At 41.4% G+C, this 21,908-nt stretch overlaps 1 protein-coding gene across 2 annotated transcripts; it reads right to left on the reverse strand.

The window, feature by feature from the left end:
• Positions 1-159: 159 nt before the first annotated feature.
• On the reverse strand, positions 160-17,977 carry WDR76 (WD repeat domain 76). Of its 2 annotated transcripts, none has more exons than XM_032788623.2 (13): positions 17,888-17,977; positions 16,513-16,923; positions 14,744-14,836; positions 13,239-13,294; positions 11,219-11,345; positions 10,058-10,159; positions 9,905-9,948; positions 9,674-9,827; positions 6,593-6,748; positions 4,834-5,051; positions 3,985-4,137; positions 1,675-1,728; positions 160-513 (listed from the first exon to the last, which is right to left on the reverse strand). In XM_032788623.2, exons 1-13 carry the CDS (start codon positions 17,891-17,893, stop codon positions 258-260), a joined length of 1,830 nt encoding a protein of 609 aa, XP_032644514.1. In that variant the 5' UTR covers positions 17,894-17,977; the 3' UTR covers positions 160-257. The 2 variants fall into 2 exon arrangements, with proteins under 2 accessions (XP_032644514.1, XP_074925863.1); XM_075069762.1 differs by lacking the exon at positions 17,888-17,977 and adding an exon at positions 17,162-17,184.
• Positions 17,978-21,908: the final 3,931 nt, after the last annotated feature.

Genomic DNA, 21,908 nt, shown 5'->3' on the forward strand with positions numbered 1-21,908 from the left:
AAGGTCATACTTAAAATGGCTTTAGGAAATAGGACTTTTTATTATGGATGCAGCTTTTCCCAATACTTGAATACACACGACTCACCACAGGTTGGTGTGGTAGAACTGCTACAGATTTAATATTTGGAACTTTAAAAAAGAAAAAAATAATACAGAATATTTCCAAAATAATAAAATGTAATTTAAAACCTTTTAATGCATATTTTTCTCCTGAGAAACAAACATACTTTATGTAGGAAAAAAATTCAGTGACCTTTTCAATCCTTAAAAACATGGAGACGACCACTGGAGTTACCACCCACTAAGATATTCTTTGTAGGGTGCACAGCATTGATGGAACAAACAGAGCCAAGGTAATCTACGTTATAAAAAGAGTGTAACCGTTCACCAGTGTCCTGGAAGATTTCTATTTGCCTTGGGCGTGCCATACTGCCAACCACAAAACAGTCTTCCTGTTTAGGATCCCATATTGCTCTGAACCTAGTTAACCAGCGTCCGGTGTTATTGTTATGTCTATTCAGAAAAATGAAAGAGAAAACATGAAAATCGAACACTGAATTTAGTAAGTTGCATATTTAAAATACTGCCATTTCAAGTGCTCTTGTTTAGAGCATCCGTTAGCCACACATCTTTCCTCACCTTCTAGCCATCATCACATTCAACTCGTTTGGGGTTGGTACTTTTCAGAATCATTCAACATTACTCCTCAACAGATCAGAGGAGAAGTGTACCTTAATGATAAGATCCACCCCTTTCCTCTCACCAGGCCTTCTAGAGGAAGCGATTGTAAGAGGACAAAAAGCAGGACTACAGGCAAGAAAAATATAGCAAGAGATCCTCTGACATAAGCAGCAACTATTTGTAAAAGATACTCAAAGCTCTGGGATGATCTTTTGATACAAATCCAGGGGAAAACCATTAAACCCTTTTAAAAAATGCAAATTTTTAATTTTTCAGGCCAGCCATACCTATACCAGCCCCTCAGTGACCCCAGAGGGGACAACGACTGATCTGATGGAGGGAGTCCAGCCTTTACAGTTCACAGAAAGGATTTGCAAGCTTTAGGCCTGGACAAAGTGGGAATGAAGGAAAGGAAAAGATAGATATCTCCACTTATAAGCAGTGCCCTTTACTATCAAAATGTTTTGCTTTGAGGAGCTTGGTCAATTACAAAATATTTTTAGAATTACAAAATTTATAAAAGAAACACCAATGAGACCACACCCTGAAACATGAGGAAACTTTTCAAAAGCACAGGGACATAACAGGCTTTAATACTTTAGTTACACAAAAAGATATTAAAAGCCTCCTCACCAATCTAGTGGACTCAAACTTTGGGCTGTATCCAAGCTGTGCCTGGAGCAGGGTGGCTATACACAACCCTGATCCTGAGTTTAGCTGAGGACCAAAGCTAGTCCTCTGTCTAATAAAGTACAGCGTCAGGGCTGCTCTCTCTTATGCAGCTGCCTAGGACACCAATAGCTGTTCTAGCAGCTGGAGAATCACCAGGTTTAGGCAAGCCCCAGCCATGCCTGCTTTTCAGAGTACAAGCCACTAGGACAGCTCTCTGCTACCTGGCAGCTCTCTCCACCAAGTGGTTATGCTAGCTTTATAGCAACTCAAAGCAGCCACAATCCTTATGCCAGATCCTTAGCACTGGTATATGTAACTTACCTGACAGCAGTGAGGACAGGAATCGTAGATGATAAAGAGCTGGTATCATAGACTCTGTGAAGTAAAGCAAATCATCAAAAATAATATATACACACACACACAAATAAAAACAAGACTTACTTGTAAAATGCTTATGTATAGAGTCAGGAAACAGATAATACAAGTTTTGGAATACAGTAATTGGTTCTGCACTTGTAAAATCCAATTCAGGGACAGGTGTTAAAGTCCTGATTCCATTAACAGATAAGTGTTCTAAAGCAAATGTTTGTCTTTTTGAACAGAATTACTTTAGTTTGTTACCTTACAACACTGGAGCGCAGCAGGGGCTGCAGAGGGCAATTTAAACAGGGACAGCGGGAGGCAGAGATTTGCTCCTCCGCCTGATCTTCCTCTTCCCCTCTCAGGTGACCACCACACCAGCAACCTAATGCCCTGGCCTATGAGCACCTATACCCACGCCCCCCAAATCTGAGTGAGTGGCATTGGAACCTGGCACGTGGGGTCAGAACACCATTCAAGCTTATCCCAGCCCCCCCCCAAAAAAGTTGACTGTAACAAGAAGTCTTTAAATTCTGATTAGAGGACTTCAGTAACTCAGCCTCAAGTTAGGGGTCTATTACAGGGGAGGATGGGTGAGGTTTGTGGTCTGCAGTGTGCAGAGGTCAGAGGCAAAGGATTCGTAACCTTTTTCTTTCTGACCCCCCCATCTCCAATAAGCTATAAAAACTTCATGGCCAACCCATGCCACAACTGTTTTTCTGCATACCCAGTAGATTAAAAGTCAGGACCAGCATTAGGGGGTGGGTAGCCAGCAGGGCAGCTGCCCGGGGCGCCACACCACAGGGGACCCTGCAAAGCTAAGTTGCTCAGGCTTCGGCTTCACAGCCTGGTAGTGGGGCTCAGGGCCCTGGGCTTCTGCCCCACACAGCAGGGCTTCAACTGTCTGCCTTGGGCTCCAGCAAGTCTAATGCCACCCCTGTTTGGTGGACCCCCTGAAACCTGCTCACAGCCCCCCAGGAGGCCTCAGACCCCTGGTTGAGAACTGCTAGACTAGATGATCATGATGGTCCCTTCTAACCTTTGTTTATGTAAGCGCTGGTGCCTGTTCCTGGCTCCAAAGCCTATGGAGTAGAGGGTTACCCGAAGTAAAAAGCTCACACAGACCCCCCCACTACTAATATGCTCTTCTGAAAATATATCTGAAATATCTGAACTTCTATGTTTGTCTTGTTCGAACTGCAAAGATTACTACTGGGCTGGTTCCATATCACACCCTATGTTTTAAGGCTAGGTCTTTAAATATCTCTTGCACATATGGAGCTGTAAAGATGTATTACACGTAATATACAAAGAGCTCATGCAGCTGCACTTCCTTCGGTCCACACAGAATTAGTATCAAACACATACATGTAATTTATGAAGTAATCGCAACCATCCATTTTGAAAGATGATGATGTAAGCCCCAACACAGCTCAGTTACTGTCTGTTGTGCTGCAGCATTGCAAGTGGCTGAGAAGTCCAATTCTTGAGCAACAGTCATTGCCGTGAATAAAACAGGGGTAAAGCGCAAGGCCAGAAGATGAAGCCAGTGGACTATTACAACTTGAGGCCTGCTGTGCTTTCCTCTTTGCTCTCTTTCACGGTCTTCTCATCCACCTCTCTCTGACATGTCAGTTACAGAGGTATGATTATTGCATACATTCTTGAAAGAATATGATTTTGTTTTTAAACACACACTGTTTTGTATAGGGCTTGATTTTTCAGCCTAGCCTTAACCAGGCCTCCTATTTTGTGCCTACTATTCTGTGATGTAATATATAGGTTACCTAAACATTTAAGTACCCAATTTGTGATGTAAATCAGATACTTAGATGTCCAGATTATTTAAATAATGATCACAAAACTGACAGCATGAAAAGTGAGACTTTTTTAAAAATACAGTCCATGCTATGAATTCAGTCCTAATTATGTCATATGTTTTATCCACCTTCAGGCAACATATAAAAACACCAGCTGTTTTGCAAGACTTTCAGCAGCAACACTGAAGAAATTCAGGATCTCAGCACTTGTAACTGCTATACATGGACTCATTAACCAGTTTTTTTAAAAAAAGCTAGTCCTGTCTCTGTGTCTATTTATGGTCACAGTTGTAGGTTCTAAAGAGAAATGAGGGCAAAAATGTAAACAATCATTTGTTATAAAAAAAAATTACAAGAAATTCTACTTAAAAATGTCAAGAAAAAAGCTATCAAGAACAAATATTAGGCAGTGAACTGTACTTCTGTATTACCTTCCTTCCCACACCCTTACCTCAACGTATCATCAGCACACGTTGTCACCACTCTGTTACCAGTAATAGGTGAGAAATACGCAGACGCAACACTCTTTGTGTGTCCACTGAGAAAGCTTATGGGCTTGTTTCCATTAGGCTTCAGGTATCGTGTATCAAAAATGCAAACATTCCTGCAAGACACAAACACCACGCCATTTTATGACAGGTTTCAGTATGGAACGTGAAGTAATTACATAACTACTATAACATGATGTAAATGAATAATCTTGAAAATTTAAATTTTCAGTTTCTACTTACATGGAAGTAGAGGAACAGAGTGCACTAGCTGCACCTTAAAAAACCTAAGTACAATAATAATTGCCTTTTAACAGCTAGAATTTGTAGTATGCCCTGCCCTATACCACTCACAAGGCAAACAGTAATGACAAATGTCAATTCCTTCATAAGCCATTACCAAAAGCTTTTATTTTCCCCAAGGATCACTAAAAAAATGATGCTACTCATTTCTGAAGTGGCACCATCCATGAAAATGGCAACTGCGGGTGTGCTAGTACTTTTAATCCTCTTTTCCCAAAAACAAAATGTCCCATAAAATCCTTTTCTTACTCCCAACACCAAAATATTAGGGAAAGCCAAATTATATCAGATTTTAAGTTTCTTTGTAGAACATTTTCCTAAATGATCAGAAAAACCTTGAACATACATATTTAGGCTAAAAAACTAACGTCCATATTATAAATATCAGTAGATGATCGCTCTCCCCAGCCCAATGCCATTTACAGCCGATTCCCAATGCCTTCCTGTGAAACCACTGCGCGGAGCTCTTAAAGCACACAAATCACTCTAATACATTTTGAAGTACATACACTGCACCGGCAGCAATGAAATACTGTCTGTTCACTGGATGAACATGGACAGTTCTTGTTGTCTTTGAATTAATGTTTGCAATAAGTTCAGAAGTTGTTCCTGGTGTCCGTCTGTCCACAATAGCCACGTCACCATCCCACTGTCCTACCACCAACGTGGAGGCATTGTCTGCCAAGAAGTCAAAGGAAGAAAAGCTGTTTTCTTCACTTCTGTACACCTAAGTATGGAACAGAAGTTTATGTAAAGCAATATGTAATTGGTTAAAAATAAAATCAGACTAATCAACTATTTTCATATTGATACTTCACAGCTATTGAAGTATACAATAGCTATAGTTTAAGCAGATTATATTCTATTTCCTTTCACACTGAATTATACTAGTAACATTAATTAAAAACAGCAGCAATCCATTTAAGTAGCTTTTTCATGGAGACCACATGGAATACAGGAAGTGTACAAAATATCCTATATAGAAACAATAGACTGAACACAATGCAAAGTATGGCAAATACCATGTACTTCGAATCCTATATTTATAACTCCTACATAAGGTCTTGTCATCACGCTATTTCCACAAGCAAAGGAAAGACTGACCAAGCAAATCTCAGTTGCGTACTGAAGTGGGTTGTACTGGCTTTGTCCCCATCCCAGTCCCAGGGAAGACCCTCATTAGGTGCACCAAGAAGGATCAGGCTCCATGGAATTTGAGGAACAAACTCAGAATGAGGAGAAGCCTTTGTCCATGCCAGTCTCCCATCACAGTGGCAATTATCCACAGTTAAGGTAATGGTACTTTAAGCAACATTAATTTAAGACTTCATTACTATGCCCTCCAGGGGAACCTGGCCACTAGCAGCACTCCTCTTGTGATGCCATGCGACCATGAGAAGCCAGGACCAGGCAAATAGGATAGAACAGGGGTTCTCAAACTGGGGGTCGGGACCCCTCAGGGGTTGCGAGGTCATTACAGGGGGGGTCGCAAGTTCTCAACCTCTACCCCAAACCCCACTTGCCTCCAGCATTTATAATGGTGTTAAATATATTAAACCATGTATTTAATTTATTAGGGGAGTTGCACTCAGAGGCTTGCAATGTGAAAGGGGTCGCCAGTAAAAAAGTTTGAGACCCACTAGGATAGAAGAATTGCCAATCTCTTCCCAAGATCCACAAAGATAGGATGTATGTGCCACTTGGCCTCTTTGTGGAGCTCCAAGCAGTCGTCTGGGGAAAAGGGTGAGAACAATTAAGATAACAAGTTTTACATTGCATCATGATTGATATTTTCAGAGCACCTCTAAAGAAAAACTGTTAATTTGCTGCTTTAAAATATACTCTCTTAAAAAAAAAAACCTGAAGAGATTTGCTGGGTTAAATAAAGAGTCACATGGATGCAGAGGATCTCATTTTAACATGAAACAGATTTCCTTACTGAGAATAAGTTAAAGAAGGTGTCCCTGTCATGTTATGAGGATGTTGTTCTCTTAAAATATTGCAGTCAAATGAAAAACAAGGAAAATTTTCCAGATACTTGAATGGCTATGCAGTTTCCAATTTATTTATTTTTTGGCTGCATTTTTATGAAAAAGTTTTTTATGGTTATTTTATGTAGCCTTATGAGGGAATAGTGGTAAACTTTCCAGCAACCCAAGGAGCTAACAAATTATTTTGGGTATTAAGTGGCTGAATATACTTCATAGCTATATATATTGATAGATTCATAAGGAGACTTATGCATAATAGAAGTGCATGAACATTCACCTCTTCAAAGACAGCTCTGGTAACATCGCCACATCGTACTGTTCCATCATGGCTCAAGGATAGCAGATGAACAGGATTAAATGGAGAAAAATACATGCAGCTTACTGGCTGACTATGTGGTATAAAGACATACACTCCATCTTCAGATTTACAGTTCTGACAATATAAAGATTTAATGAATACAATGTTAACTTAAACATGTCATTTCTACTTCTACATTTATTGCTCTTTCAAAAGTTACTTATGGCTCAATTCTGTATCACGACTAATATTGATTTGCTTTCTCCTGATCTTTTCTGAATGATGGCACAGCAACAAATCCATGCCACTAGGTAAACTAATAGAACGAGGCTGCTTCCAGCAGTCCAAATTGTAAATTTTGCCCTTTTTGAACCTCTCTGAGGCAAGTCTTTGGAGCCCTTGCTCAGGCTACACTGCTACTGATCTCAGTGAGTTCTGCCTAAGGGCACAGCGCATTATTTTACGCATGATTTACAGTTCAACATACTACTGACAGGCCCATGCTTTGTTTCCCCTCATCCTTTTCATCACTGTACAACTGGCTTAGTTACATGTGTGAGACATTGACTGACAATTTCATAGTTGCTGTACCTCCCAGAGAATAAGAGCTGCAACTTCTGCTAGAACTTAAGTTCTATCTCATCAGATTGTTTTTATTGCTATACTTGGTTTACATTCAATTTGGGAATTAAAAACTAAACAGTAAAACTTTCCTACATCTTAGCATTATTAGAAGATAATACCACTGCAGCATCCAATCAAAATTTAAAATACAGTCAAATGCTTCTTTTTTGGTTCTGATTCCATCTTCCTTCTATGGATGTTATTCTTTGCCCCAAAACAGGGCTACCCTCGGTAAATCTAGACTCAATTCAGAGAAAGCCAAGACAGCTATTGCATCTTAATTAGTAACACAAGCTTCTCTTGTGGACGAGCTTTCCTGAGGAGGTTAAAGTATCATTTGCTTTTCCTTTATCATTAGTCATTTGGAGTAAGAGGGTGAGTAGGTCCTATTGCCCATGCACATTATGAGAATTCTGTAGGCCTAATACACAAACTGTATGGGGTAATGTGATAATTTCTGCCTGATTCCACCGGAGAAGGGAGATTCCAGGCTTACGGCAAAAGCATTTGTTTCTTGTTCTGTTGATTTGCAATATCATACGACCATAGAAATGTAAGTCTGGAAGGGGCCTCAAGCACTTATCTAGTCCATTCCCCCATGCTAAGGCAAGAGTAAATATCCCTCGACCATCCCTGACAAGTCTCTGTCTAACTTGTTCTTAAATACCTCCAAGAATGTGGATTCTATAACCGCCTTGTTCCTGTGCTTAACTATCATAGTTAGAAAGTTTTGCCCTAAGATCCAAACTAAATCTCCCTTACTGCAAAGTAAACTTGTCTTATCCTTGATGGATACAGAACCCAGATATAGAGAATAATTACATTAGGTCATTTTTAGAGAGTTTTACTATTCCAAATTTGCGCGTGCATCTCTCTCTCTCTCTCCCCCCCCTCCCCATTGTGTGTGTGTGTGTGTGTGTGTTGCAGCAACGATCAAAGGCACCAATCAAGAATGTGACCACATTGTGCAGGGTGCTATACAAGCATATATAAAGATATAACCTCTGCTTTTAGAATTGTTAATTGGTCTTAAATTCTAACAAACAATAGAGGAAAAGCATAATGGAAACAGGTACCTAAGAGAACAATGATCTTGTGGGTTCCCCATTACTTTAGTACATGATCACTTCATAATCTTTAATATTTTTATCCTCACAACATCCCTGTCAGGTAGAGGAGTACTATTATTCCCATTCCCATTTTACTATTATTTTGAGGCACAGAGAGGCTAAAGGGTAAAGTCAAAGGGCATTTTGCCACTGGCTTCAATGGAGGTAGGATTTCACCCTAAATGCACTGCCTGGAGTCACAAAGGGCGCCTCTATGGCAAAGCTTGGAACCAAACTTGGGACAGCTGACATCAGAACCACAGGATCCTACTTCGCTTCATCATGTAACAACACTGGTTGGCACAACTTGATGGCTCTAAATTATGAAGATTTTTTAAACCTATACATAGCTGATATTATCATCTTTGAGTGTCTTAATCTAGCTAACATTAGTTGACTGATTTCTTGGAGGCATCAAGGCAGAAATGGGTCTTGAGGAGAGTTATTAAGACAGTACCTTTACACACTAAGTCAGAGAGGGTGGCTTCATGTATAAGGGACAGCATGAAAGGAAGAGCAAACAGCTCTAGAAGAGAGAGATGGGCATCTATGGCAGAACAGAAAGGATGGTGACAATAGAAAATATTTGCAAAAAAGTAGTAAAAGGCAGAATTGTAAAGGGTCTTAAAGATGAGGACAAGAAGCTGGAATATAATGCATTAGAAGACACGGAGCTAGAGCAGACAGAGAGAGAGCTGGCACATTCAGAACAGTGGGTAAGGAAGATTACAGTAGCAGCTTCATTCTGTATGAACGTGAGTGAGCCAATGCGGGTGTCAGGGAGGCCAGAGTGAAAGAAGCTACAATAATCAAGTCACAAGAGAAGCACATGGACAAGAACTTTGACTGTAGGAATAACTAAGAATTTGATTTCAGATCAAGCTGATATGAAAAATAGTAGTTTTGATATGCTAACAAATATTCAGTAATTTTCTAAAATGTGAGAGAAAGGTCAGTGAGGTGATACCTTTTATTGGACCAACTTCTGTTGATAAGAGGAGAGAGACAATGTAGCATAAATAAATGCATGTTAGTGTGTGATGGCATAACAATTTTATTTACACTAGTTGAGATGACATGATTCCCTCATTGCCATCATCTCATGCACATAAAAATTGTATTGCCTACCCCCCACAAAACAGTATTGTCTCGCAGATGTTACCACCTTAGCACTGGAGCCGCGCTTCAGTAATTGTCTACTAATCAGATTTACTAAAATCATTCTCACCAGTTATCTGACTCCCCACCCTCTCCATAAGATTCCCAAAAGATGAATCCTAAGCACAACCCTCTCCTCCCCCAAAGAGATATCACACAAGCAATTTACCAAATCCCAAAGACCAATCTGTCCAGACTTGTCTCCAGCTGCCACCAAGGTCCGGTTTTCAGAAGGATGGATAGCCACAGAATATATTCTATTTTTGACAACTTTTGTAACAGCATCTTCACTCAGGATCATATGACTTAGACTGGCTTTATATCTAGGCAACATCATAAAATTGTTAGATATTTCCCCCAAAAAAGTTAAAATTGACAGAAATAAATTGTTATAGATTACCTTTCTAAGTTACATATGTGTTTTTCAGCATCATTAGAGTTTATCTTCATTGTAAGACAGAAAAAAAAAGTACAAGTTAAATTTGGGCACAAATTTACAGGTAAAGTTCTTATGAGCTCAGGTTAAATGCCCCTAAAAAATTATGACGGATACCTGACTTATCTTTGTCCATGTATCCAGAAATGTGTCCATTAATTCACTACTCTTACTCTGATTTGCAGGTACCATTGGAAGAGGTCCAGGTGGCAACCGAGGCTATTTAAAGGGCAAAAACAATGTTAAATACCATGTGCATCTTTTACAGCTTCCCAACCAGTTCATTCAACTAGAAAAATTAATAAGCAAAGGGAGCTACTCAGCAATTATATATGCCACATACATAAATCTATCCTGTCACAATATTAAAATGTGCATAAAAAGGAATTCATATCAAAATACATCTCATTCCAGGAGAGAAGGGCAGGAAATAGTAAATACAAGTGAGTAAACAAGTGGCCTCCTATACCCTTTCCTTTTCTCCCAACTCTGAGAAGCACTGTTTCCAACAACTATATTGCAGAAATTTAGCATTATTCCCATAGTAATACAGAAAACCTAAATTATCAGCTCACACAGGAATATAATTTTACATGTTGCTGCATAACTTCCTCAAATAAGGTAGTACATGTCTCAGGAAAAAAGAAGCTAATGAAAAGTTAGGTTCAACATACGCTGAACACACAAAAAACGAACACGAAAAATGTGAATTAATGTGGCTGCAATTCTGAGTCTATGAACTACTGAACATAGGTAACATTATAGAATCTTGATAGAATGTTACGCAGAAGTGGGAAAGTATTATTTCTTCAGCTTGAGCCTCAGAACATAGAACTAACTATTAAACACTCCACTTCTGCCATCAGATTTACCTTTCAATAGAACTTCTCGGAGCATGCTCTGTTGAGATCATTTTGAATAAAATTTACTTTGTTTCTGCACAACCCTAGATCACTTTCACAGGGCCATATTCTCCTGTTCTTGCTCTTGAGAAGCCCCACAGAAACCAGTGAGGCTTTTCATGGAACAAAGTACTACTCAACATAAATAAAGGTGGAAGAATCTGACCTATACTATTCACTGCATGCTAAACTTCTCAAGTATCTCCAGGTTATTGAATAAAACTTATTTAGCAATTAGGAATAAATATTATCACAGTCAAAGCCATTCAAATTTATGACAAATTTCAATCTCTCTAAATAAAAATTGAACACGTTTGCATAAAGCTGACAAATATGCACTGTACTGTATTTCTTCCTTTCTCCTTCACCATCTTACATATTCATCAATTACTGGTTCTGGCTGTGCTGGAATTTCTGGCAATGGAACTCCTGATGGATCTACTCTTTGTAAGCGCATAGATCTTCGACGTACTGTCTCAGCTTCTGTCTTTTTGGGCTTAACTCTAGAGGAATGGAAATAGTCAAACACATATATTCAAATAAGCAATAGGTTCCTAGGGTAAAGGAATCCAAAATTGGTTTGGATCTTTATTTCTAGAGCTCTGACCCAGACTAATATCACAAATAGTTTTGATTCAGTCTAGAAATGTGTTTTGATCACAGAATCATAGAAATGTAGGGCTGGAAGGAACCCCCTGAAGAGGTCGTCTAGTCCATGCCCACGTGCTGAGACAGGACCAAATATACTTAGGCCATCCCTGACAGTTGTTTGCCTACAAAAGAATTACTACACCATATTATGTTTTTGGACTATGTTGTCTAGGAATGTTTACCTTTACTACACTTTTGGTTTTCAGTTATAATCTACCCTCTCGCTGTTCTCCTCTCTCCCCAACTCTAGGTATTTATTCAGTGGCAAACAACTAAGTTAACACAGAGTTAAAGCTGGTTGGTGGTATAGCATCCTCTGGCAGAACAGTGAGTGGAGCAAAACCCAAAATGTCTGAAATCAGGAAATGCAAAGTTAAGGTTGCCCATGCAAGCTTAACTCTGACCTCTTTCAGCAATGCCCTAATACACCCCCCCATTAACACATATACCTTTACTTTGCCAACCCCCTAGTTGCTGAAATGTACATGTTGAATCTGTCTTTCTCCAAGGATCCGTTCCACCCACTAGTCTTCCTTTATAGCATCTTCCATACTGTATTTTATTTTCTTCTTATTCCTCTGCCCTGTGGCTTGTTTTCCTGTTTTTACTTAATGCTGTGTTTCTATACCTATTATACCTATACTTAATGTTCCCTTTTATCCTTTTTCAAATTCTTCCTCTCCAGCTCCCCTTCCCTTTGTTCCATTATCAGACTGATTTTTTTCTTCTTAGCCATCAAGCTAGATACCATACCAGATGGCTTTGAGGTCCCTTCCAGCCTAAAATTTTATGATTCTATAAGAACAAGTTGCTCTTGAAATCTCACTGAAAATACAATAGCTACTTTCATGATATTTTGACCAGAAAGACATTCATACTACCATTATTTCTCCTTAAAAAAAAAAAAAAAAAAAAAAAAAAGAGATGAGAGACAGAAATACACTGAGTGAAAACCTACCAATGGAGAAATGACATGGACAGTTTAAGGTAACTGGTGGTCTAGATCAGAGGTTCTCACAACAAATTTTTTGGTGGCCTCGCTTGCTGGTGACCACTGTTACAATTTTATCTAAAATTTCTAATTAAGTTTAGGAAAGATAGAAATAAATATGCACATATATGTCTGAATCATTCCCATTTATTTATGTTAGGATTTTTTTGCAGACTCAATAAAAATAATGTACACTTGTTGCTATTCTTTACTGGAACTAAACGGAACAGAAACACAAATAAGGTGCTTTGCATGTTCTTGTTTATTGTGTGTTTTGAGTTGCTTTTTTAAAAAAAGACTTGCTAGCTAGTAAGTCTGCTGCTGTGAAAAGTGATATTAACAAACATACAAATATCACTATTCACAGTGGAAGACTTACTCAGCCCTGGGACAAATTAAGCCCTGGATGGGGAGGTGGGTACAGTGGTAGTGGGGGCCAGAGGTTATGGGAAGAATGGATGGGACCCCAGGGAAGGTGGGGAACTCATTGGCAGCCTGCTTCTCAAGCATTTGTCTCTCCAGAAGGGGGCAGGACCCAGTCTCTGCTGGCAACCTCAGGGCAGGGGCCACTGCTTTGGCCCATCCCCCATCACAGTCCAGGAGGCTGTGGTTGCAAGACAAAACCCTGGTGGCCACGGTGGCTACATTTGAGAAAAGCAGATCCAAATTTAAATATGTACTCCATACATATATAAGACAAAAGTAGAATTAGCAAAAGAAAATTTGATGCATATCTCAGATATGGTTATTTTACCTTTTGATTCCATGAGATTGTCCTTTGGTTGCCATTTTGCGAAGTCTTGCAGCTGACTTTAAAGAAATGTAAGAAATATAGTCAGGCGAACAAGTGGGTTTTTGGAATATTTTTGTGCAATGAAATTAACTAAAGGAAACTAATGATTATGGAGTGACTAAAAATTACAGTTTTCTGTGTATTCTCTCTCAATTATCTGATTTGTTCAGTTTACCAGTCAAATTTTCCTAACTTCCAATTCCACAAACTAAAGTAAATCCAAAACTCAAACTGTGCAGTTTCTGCCTCTTGTTCTTTCAAGTTGTGTTACCCACTACCAAAAAAATTCACTGAAGAATCTGGCTGGCACACAAGAACAGAATACAGTCCATCTTGCTATTCTATAGCTGTATTCATTTTGCAGTGATAAGAAAAACAAAATCCTAAACAAGAAGCACCACAGAAAGTGACTTCGAACAGAAATCATACTTTAAAAGAGAGGCCAATACATAAAAACTTACATTAGATTTTCAATTTATGAATAAGATTCAGAAGAGTATTAGATATATAAAAGCTGTAATATCAGCAGTTTAACTCACTAAAATTATAATCACTATGGGACTTGAATTCATCATACAATTGCAGGGATAAAGACCAAACGGGGGGAAGCTGAGTGCTTGTTTAGTGTTTTATTTCTTCAGACACACAGAACTTTAGAGTGGTGCGTGCACACAGGTAGGAAGGAGTCCAATCTGCAACATGGGGAGAGGGGAGGGGCTTAAACTTGTCTCCGCTCTGCTGAGCTCTTCAGAGACATCTGGGCAGATTTTCTAAAGTCACTCCCTCCTCCCCCAACCACAGAGATTGAGTCTTGGTGAGCATAAACCCTGTTTCCTCCCAGCTAGAGCTCTCTGTGCCTCTGCACCTCGGACTGAACAGCTCCAGCTCCAGCTTTTTTAGCTCTGTTGTGAGAAGAAACAGCAGAGACTGCTCAGAACCGGCTCTGGGTGAGCAAAGGAGTGGACTTTGAAGGAAGAAGCTTACTCCTTAATGCCAGAGTAGACCTATGAGAAAGAACAGTACACAGGAGAGAAGGAATCTGGAAAGAAGAGGAAGAGCAGGAGGCGCATCTGTAGATAACATTTAAAAATGTCACTACTTTAATTTGTTGGATTACTTCCTCCAGTATGTAGCAGTGTAATACATAGCATTTATAATGCTTTCCATAATTTAAGTGCTTTATAAAATATTAATGAATGAAATCCCACCTTAAAAAAATAAATAAATAAATAGAGCCCTATCAAAAAGTATGCACAAAGCATAATCAGATCACCGTGGTAGATCACTGTAATATATAATTGCAAAGTCAGTTAAGTTTTTATACCTCTCTCTGAAGCATCTGGTATAGGACAGTGTTAGAGGCATGTTTCATAACTAAATGAATTATGGGTTAGTTTTGGTATGGCAATTCCTATTACATTTAGAGTGACTATTTTATTCTTACTCCAGGGAGAAATCATACAAACCTCAAGCAGCTTTAGAGAGGCAAAAAAATTAGCATTTTCTGTAATGTTCTTTAGTCTTTTTCTTTCGTAGGCTGACAGCTGTGAAGATCCATCCTGCAAAACAAACAAAAGAAATTACTCTGTAGAATAATGTTTAGGATATTACACAGAGTGCACAAAAAGGCCTGGACAGTTGAGAAAATAAAGCACTGTACAAAGTTGCATGGCTTTTTTTTTATTTTATTTTTTTTTAGGTTCCAAGCTTTTCTTACAATAAATGTTACTTTATAGTGAGGAGTACCTGACGCTCCTCCATTTCCAAACAACTGTTATAGTATGAGGTCATTAAAAGCAAAAAGGCACAGAACACTAGAAAGTTGACAAACTAGTTAAAACAGAACTGGGAGGAAAAGGGGGAAAGTGGCACATTACAACATACTCCTAGATAGTAGTGCTTTAACAGCGCTCCATCAGTGTGATACACCACAACAGGAAAGGATAAAACAGACCAACCCCAAAGACTGATATTTAAGGAATGGTGACTGAATTAAATTTCTTGAAGGCACACCTGCTGAGTTTTGAAGAAGATCTGAAGAAAAATGTGGGAGAAGTCAATATGGTAACTTTAGAAAACCTTTAATTGCACATATTGACAGAAGTCAAGCTGGTTTTGTATCAGGATAGGAGTGTTTTGCACACACAGCTTAGGCACACACTTATGAAGACGGAGCATTAAAGATTTGTGTCAAAGTGCTTTATGGATATTAAAATTATTTCAATAATATCTTTATTACATCGATAAACAAGAAATGAAAGCATGAAGCAATTATGCAACACTGAAAAATGTACAACAATACTGATATTAGGCTGTCTTATAATAGTTGTCTCTGGTATTGTTTATACAAAAATTGAGTCCTTTTTAGAACTAAAGGTAGCTAAATTCTTCGTAAGAGTAGAATTATTCAGATATATATCTTTCAGTTATATTCATAAGCAAAATAGTGGAGGCAAATGTGTTATTTCTTGGTACCTTAGAGAAAAGGGGAAATGCAGTACATTCTGAAAATTATTATTTGGATTACCATAGCACCTAGGAGCCCTAATGACGGACCAGGAACCCATTGTGCTAAATCCTGTACAACTACAGAATAAAAAAGCAGACTCTACCCGAAGAGCTTGCAATCTAAGTGTAAGAAAAGAGACAATAGATGGATAGACAGACAATAGAGCACATGGAAATGACAAGACAATACTGGTCAATATGATAATAAAATAATTTTCTGATAACAAAACTTTTAGGAACCAATCCTGAAACTGAAAAAACTCAGGAAGGTCCATGTAGAGTCAGTTTAGGATCAAGACCTTAGGTTGGATTTTTGCTATCAGGATTGTTTAGCTACAACTGTTTGCAAGAAATGGTCTCTCATACATTACAGACTGTCAAGAATTAATTATGTTAACTAATATTTACCTACAGCCAATATGTATCATTACGAAAAAGATCTAAGACAGAGGGTTATGTAAAAATGAACAACTTATCTTGAATAGTCATGAAAAACATGGTCTTATTTTTCTATCTTTAAAATAATGAAATAAAATAATTGTATTCCCTCTGCTATTCTCTATGGAGCAAACAGTTTCCCGTTTACAAAATCATCAATACTCGAAGTTTCAAAATGTGAAAGATGCCAAATAAGACAAATTGAGGGCTAGGCTAAGAATATACTGAGGAAGCTAAAAGCAAAAGAGAATATAGTCACACAAAAAACAAACCATGTTTGGTTTCTTACCAGATAGACATCAGAATTACTTCCTTCACTGTCTGTATCCCAATTGTTTTCTGAATCATGATCAGCTGTAATGGAGGTCTTTGTGGGCGACACCATGCTACTTTTATGATGAACTGAAGACATACTGGGGATTACTCCTCGTGGACTGGAAGAAGCCTTACAGGATACATCTCTTATTTGGCGAGTTGTGGGATCATCAAGGGATTTTTTCACTTTTGGTTCTCTTTCTGAAGGCCCTTCATTACTAGAAAACTTTTCTAGTAAGCGTTTCTGGGGTGGACGTTTGTTGCGTTTCTCTTTTTCCATGGATAATGGGGTGAGAAGAACTTTCACTTGTTTTCCGAAAACTGCTCTTCGTTCAGCTTTTTCTGATACACAGTTCATACTGGGGTTTTCTTTAGGTGTGTGCTCCTACACAAATGACAGAGAGAAAAATATAAAGTACACTAGAACTCAGCTCCTGCAACTTGTCTCCGCATAAGGAGCAACAGGAACGGATCATTTGAAAACTAGGGTGTGTATCAAACAGCATGTAATTTTACAAAGACTTCAGTGTAAAAAAAAAAAAATGCTATTGCTGGGATTTCCTCATGCCTTATAGATGAAGCCCCAAACGCGAAGCTTTCCTCCCAAAAGAACGTGCCCTTACCTAGCGATCTCTTGGTGCGTCCATGCTCACAAAGCACACACCACCAGCAGTTCCTTCTGAGCTAATGGCAAGGTAGGCGCTGCCCGCAGGGGGGGGGGGGGAGCGCCGAGTGCTGCCAGCGGAGCGAAATATGAGGACAAACTGGGTCCCGACCAGAGAGCGGTGGGTATGCGGGACAAGCACCCGAACATCAGGCCCGCTGGTCACCCTATGGCAAGGAAGTGCTCACAGCCCATGTACGAACAGCACATCCCCCAAGGGCTGGTTCTCCCGCTGCTCGCCTCCTCACGGACCCGGCGAGCTGCCAAGGGCAGAGCGCCCCCGCAGACCCACACTCAGCCTCGCCTCGCGCCCCGCGCTGCAACACGCCGGGCAGGGGCTGGCGAGCGGCAGGTGCCGGCCGCACAGAGAGACCTGCCCGCTCAGCCGCGGAGCCAACGGCTTCCTGCGTTTCCGCGCTCCCCAGGGGCTCAGGCTCGGCGGTGCCCGGCGCTGTACAAAGGTTCCGGCGCGCCCAAAGGCGAGTGAGCGGCAGCTCCCGGGGCCGGGCCCAGCCCCAGCCCCTGGCGGGCCCCGCTGCGGCTGAGGGAGGCGGCGCCCCGGGCGGGACCACGACCACCCGGCCGCGCGGCCACACACCCGGCGCCTGAGCTCTCGGCGGAACGCAGGGCAGGGCGGCGACGAGGCGCCCCCTGGCTGGTCTCCTCCGTGCCCAAACCTCCTGACCTGCATCGCTCCGGCGAGCGCGACAGCGGCTCCTCATCCCACGGACGTCCCGCCTCGGCCCCCAGCATCTCGGCGCCGCGGGGCCCGGCCGGGGCGGGGCCGCCCCTTCCGACTTACAAGGAGGGGGGAGCGGCCGCTGCGCCAAAGGTGGGGGGGGGCGGGCTGCCGCGCCGGCCCCCAGCCGGCGCCGCCCTTGGAGGAAGCCGCTGAGTGTTGGCGCCTTAGTTTAGCCTTAATTACATGTTACCGCTCAGAAGCACCCGGGTGCCTGCAGAATGGGAGGGAAGGGCACGCAGGGCCATCGGTGCTGGGACCAGGCGGCAGAGGCCCACTGAAGGGGTGTTCCGTCGCAATAGAAATCACACGGGGGAAGGGACCTACGGGGACTAAGCAGGGCAGGCACCCTAGCAGCGGGCGAAGGCGCACACGGGCCGATTTTGCGGTGGCACTCACACTGCCCAGGCATGCCAGCCCGGCTGGGGGCGTCATTTAATTTAAACTGGTAAATGATCTCCTGATGCATGTTAAAAAAAACTTAATTTACTTGTTACCCCAATAGTTCAGTCTATGTTATAGACATATGAAAAAGACCTCTAAAAACATTCAAATAATCGGCCCACAAAACCAAATTAGAATCAATAAATAAATCAGCACAGCACTCTGAAAGGTTGCCAACCCTTGATCAGTCCAACACCCAGGCCAGAGCAGAGACCAAATCCCCAAAGTAAACATCCAGCCAGGCCCTGGCCTTAAAAACCTGAAGAAGAATCCACCATCTCCCTAGGAAGCCCAGTATAGTGCTCACCAACCACAGTGAAAAAGTTTGCCAAATAGCCAACCCTGAAGACTCCCCTCACTGCAACTTGGCAGAACAAGGAGTAATGCTCAGTCCTAACACGAGAACAGTGCCAAAAGAGGGGAATAGGCATTCCCAACCTATGCAAGCCCTACCACTACCGCCCAAAGCTGTTAGCCTCTGACACAAGGCAAACTGCGGACTCATATCCAGCTTCTCATCCACTGTCACCCCAGGTCCTTTTCTGCAGAACTGCTGCCTAGCCAGTTGGTTTCCAGTCTGTAGCAGTGCATGGGATGCTTCCTCCCTAACTGCAGAACTCTGCACTTGTCCTTGTTGAACCTCATCAGCTTCCTTTTGGCCCAGTCCTTTAATTTGTCTAGGTCACTCCGGACCCTATCCCTCCCCTCCAGCATATCTACCTTTCCCCACATTTTAGTGTCATCTGCAAACTTGCTGAGGGTGCAATTAATCCCATCATCCACATCAGGGATGGCAAAGCTATGGCTCCAGAGGCAGATGCGGCTCTTCAGAAGTTAATATGCATCAACCTGTACAAGTACTGACTCTGGGGCTGGAGCTACAGGCATCAATTTCCAGTGTGCCAGGGGGTGCTCACTGCTCAACCCTTAGCTCTGCCACAGGTCCTGCCCCCACTCCACCTCTTCTCACTCGCTACCCCTCCAAGCCTCCTGCATGCCACAAAACGGTTGATTGGTTGGTGCAGGGAGGGAGGGGGAGACACTGATCGGTGGGGTTGCCGGTGGGTGGGAGGAGCTGGGAACAGGGTAGGGGAGCTGATGGGGGGCTGCTGACGTATTACTGTGGCTCTTTGGCAATGTACATTGGTAAATTCTGACTCCTTCTCAGGCTCAAATTGGCCACCCCGATCCAGATCATTAATAAAGATGAACAGAACCAGCCCTGGGACCAACCCTTGGGCCACTCCGCTTGATATCAACTGCCAGCTAGACATGGAACCATTGATCACTACCGGTTAAGCCCAACAATCTCGCCAGCTTTCTATCCACCTTATAGTCCGTTCATAGTCCATCATATACAGGGTTTAGTTTTGTTCAATAGCTCTCAACACCCTCACTATCCAAATTGTTCCATGTGAGTTCATGGAGCGAGCACCAGAAAGGCTGCATGCTTAGCAACAGGCCCAGGCACGCCTTAGCAGCAAGGCCAGTGGCAAGACCAGCTGAAGGAAAAATCCCAGGGCGGCCGCAGATCCCATGCAATGACTGATACGCATCATGAGTACATCAGGCTGGAGTCACATAAAGGAACATGCTTCTGCAAGCACAACATACTGTGGTGATCAGTAATGATTAGACAGTAATGGTTTAATGAAGAAGTAACAGGTAAAAGAATAAATGAGATGAAATGTAATTAAGGGAAGTTTGTAATAGCTAAATCAGACGAACATAGCATGGCAGGGTAGGGGTGAAAAGCACATTGCTTAGCTCATTTAAAACCTGTCTCCATACAGCACTAGAAAATGTAGGAGTTGAACAGAGATCAGATGAGATTTTCTTATCCTCAGAAGGTCACCAACGTGTTACTGTGTTGCCAAATAAGAGTGGAGAGTAGGTAAACATACAAAATCTTTCCTGACAGAAGAGAAGACGCTCATTAGCTGGTATTATACAGAACATGGGACATTCATGCATTAGTCCCAGGGTATATGAACTAGATCTTCTCCTGGCAGTAGAGGAAGGTAAAATGTCTTTCCTAGATTTATCAGGAGATTTTGGTAACTTGAGTCCACAACATTTTGTTGATTTGCCTTCAGAATCTCACAAGTGGGGGCTTTAAGTAGATTTTCCTTCTTCTTTGGAGATCTTAGAGACGGTAATGGGTATTTGCCACCATTCTTTACCTAGGAAACTCCTGGTGGTCTGTAAAGCTGCAGCTTTTTGTTGCTCCCGTTCAGTATGCATGTCTGACCATTAGGGACATAGTTGGTACCGTAGATTCTCTTACTATGTTGGTTGGTCAGCTCAGTGGGAATCTTGAATATGGACATTTCTATGCTTTCCCACTGCCTAAGAGGTAGAGAAGTCCATGTAACAAACTAGATAGGGTTGAAGTGATGCTAATATGGGAGAAGCCTATGCTGACAGACTGGAGAGTTCACAAAAGAGCTACAATGATTAGAAGCCTGAAAAACTTGCCTTCAGGGAAACTGTTAAACTAAACAGAATTTCTTTAAAGACAAGATTAAGAAGTGACTATGGTCTACGAGTACCTGCTCAGGGAGAAGAATTTGATAGGCGTATTTAAAGCTAGGAGACAAAAGAACAAGGGCCAAATAGCTTGAAGCTGAAGCTAGACAAATTTAGGCTAGAAATAAGAGGCAAATTTGTAATGGTTAGGGTAATTAGCCATTGGAACAACTTACAAAGGGATGTGATATATTCTCCACCACTTGAAGTCTTCAAATTATGATTGCCTGTCTGTCTTTCTAAAAGATATGTTTCGAGCTCAGCTAGAAGTTACGGACTTGTTGCAGGAGCTGCTGAAATTCTCTGGCCTGTGTTATGCAGATCAGACAAGATAGACATAATGGTCCCTTCCGGGCTTAAAAATCTATGAAGCATTTAAATAAATGGATAGGGGTGAAAGTGCAATTTATCAAGCATGGATGTGTGGCCTGTGTTGATGCTGTTCAGAGCTCATGAGGACAGAAGGGTGTTTTTAAGCTCTGGAAGAAAGAACACCACAAGCCAGGTAAGAGCCAAAGTATGTCCTTAGCTCATGCAGCACTTATGTGTCTGACAGACCATAAAGCCTTGCAGCTTTCACACATACTCTAGGCCAAGCTTCAAATGCCCCAAGGGGCTGCTAGACCCAGGAGATGCGGGGGGAAATATCCAAGACTATGAAAAAGAGAACTAAATTAAGCTAACACCTCAAACTAAGAAACTCATCCTAAGACCTAGATTTTGTATAGAAAACAATTCAAGACCAGCTAGCTGGCCCCGCTACTGAAGGATATCATCCTTTATTAGTATGGTCAGTGAGGTTCCTGGCTCCAACCATCACTGCTGGTAAATGGGTTTGAGCTACAGTCATATACATTCTATATGTGGGTTCAGAGAGAGGCAGTTCTCAAAGAATTAGAGCATTCTTAAAATGATTAATCTCTAAACTACTGGTCTTCTATAATCAAAATTAGCATGTTTTTTTATAAGAAGAATATTTAGCATCAGGGAAGAA

This window comes from Chelonoidis abingdonii, chromosome 9 (assembly GCF_003597395.2).
Source record: "Chelonoidis abingdonii isolate Lonesome George chromosome 9, CheloAbing_2.0, whole genome shotgun sequence".
Classification (NCBI taxonomy): Eukaryota; Metazoa; Chordata; order Testudines; family Testudinidae; genus Chelonoidis; species Chelonoidis abingdonii.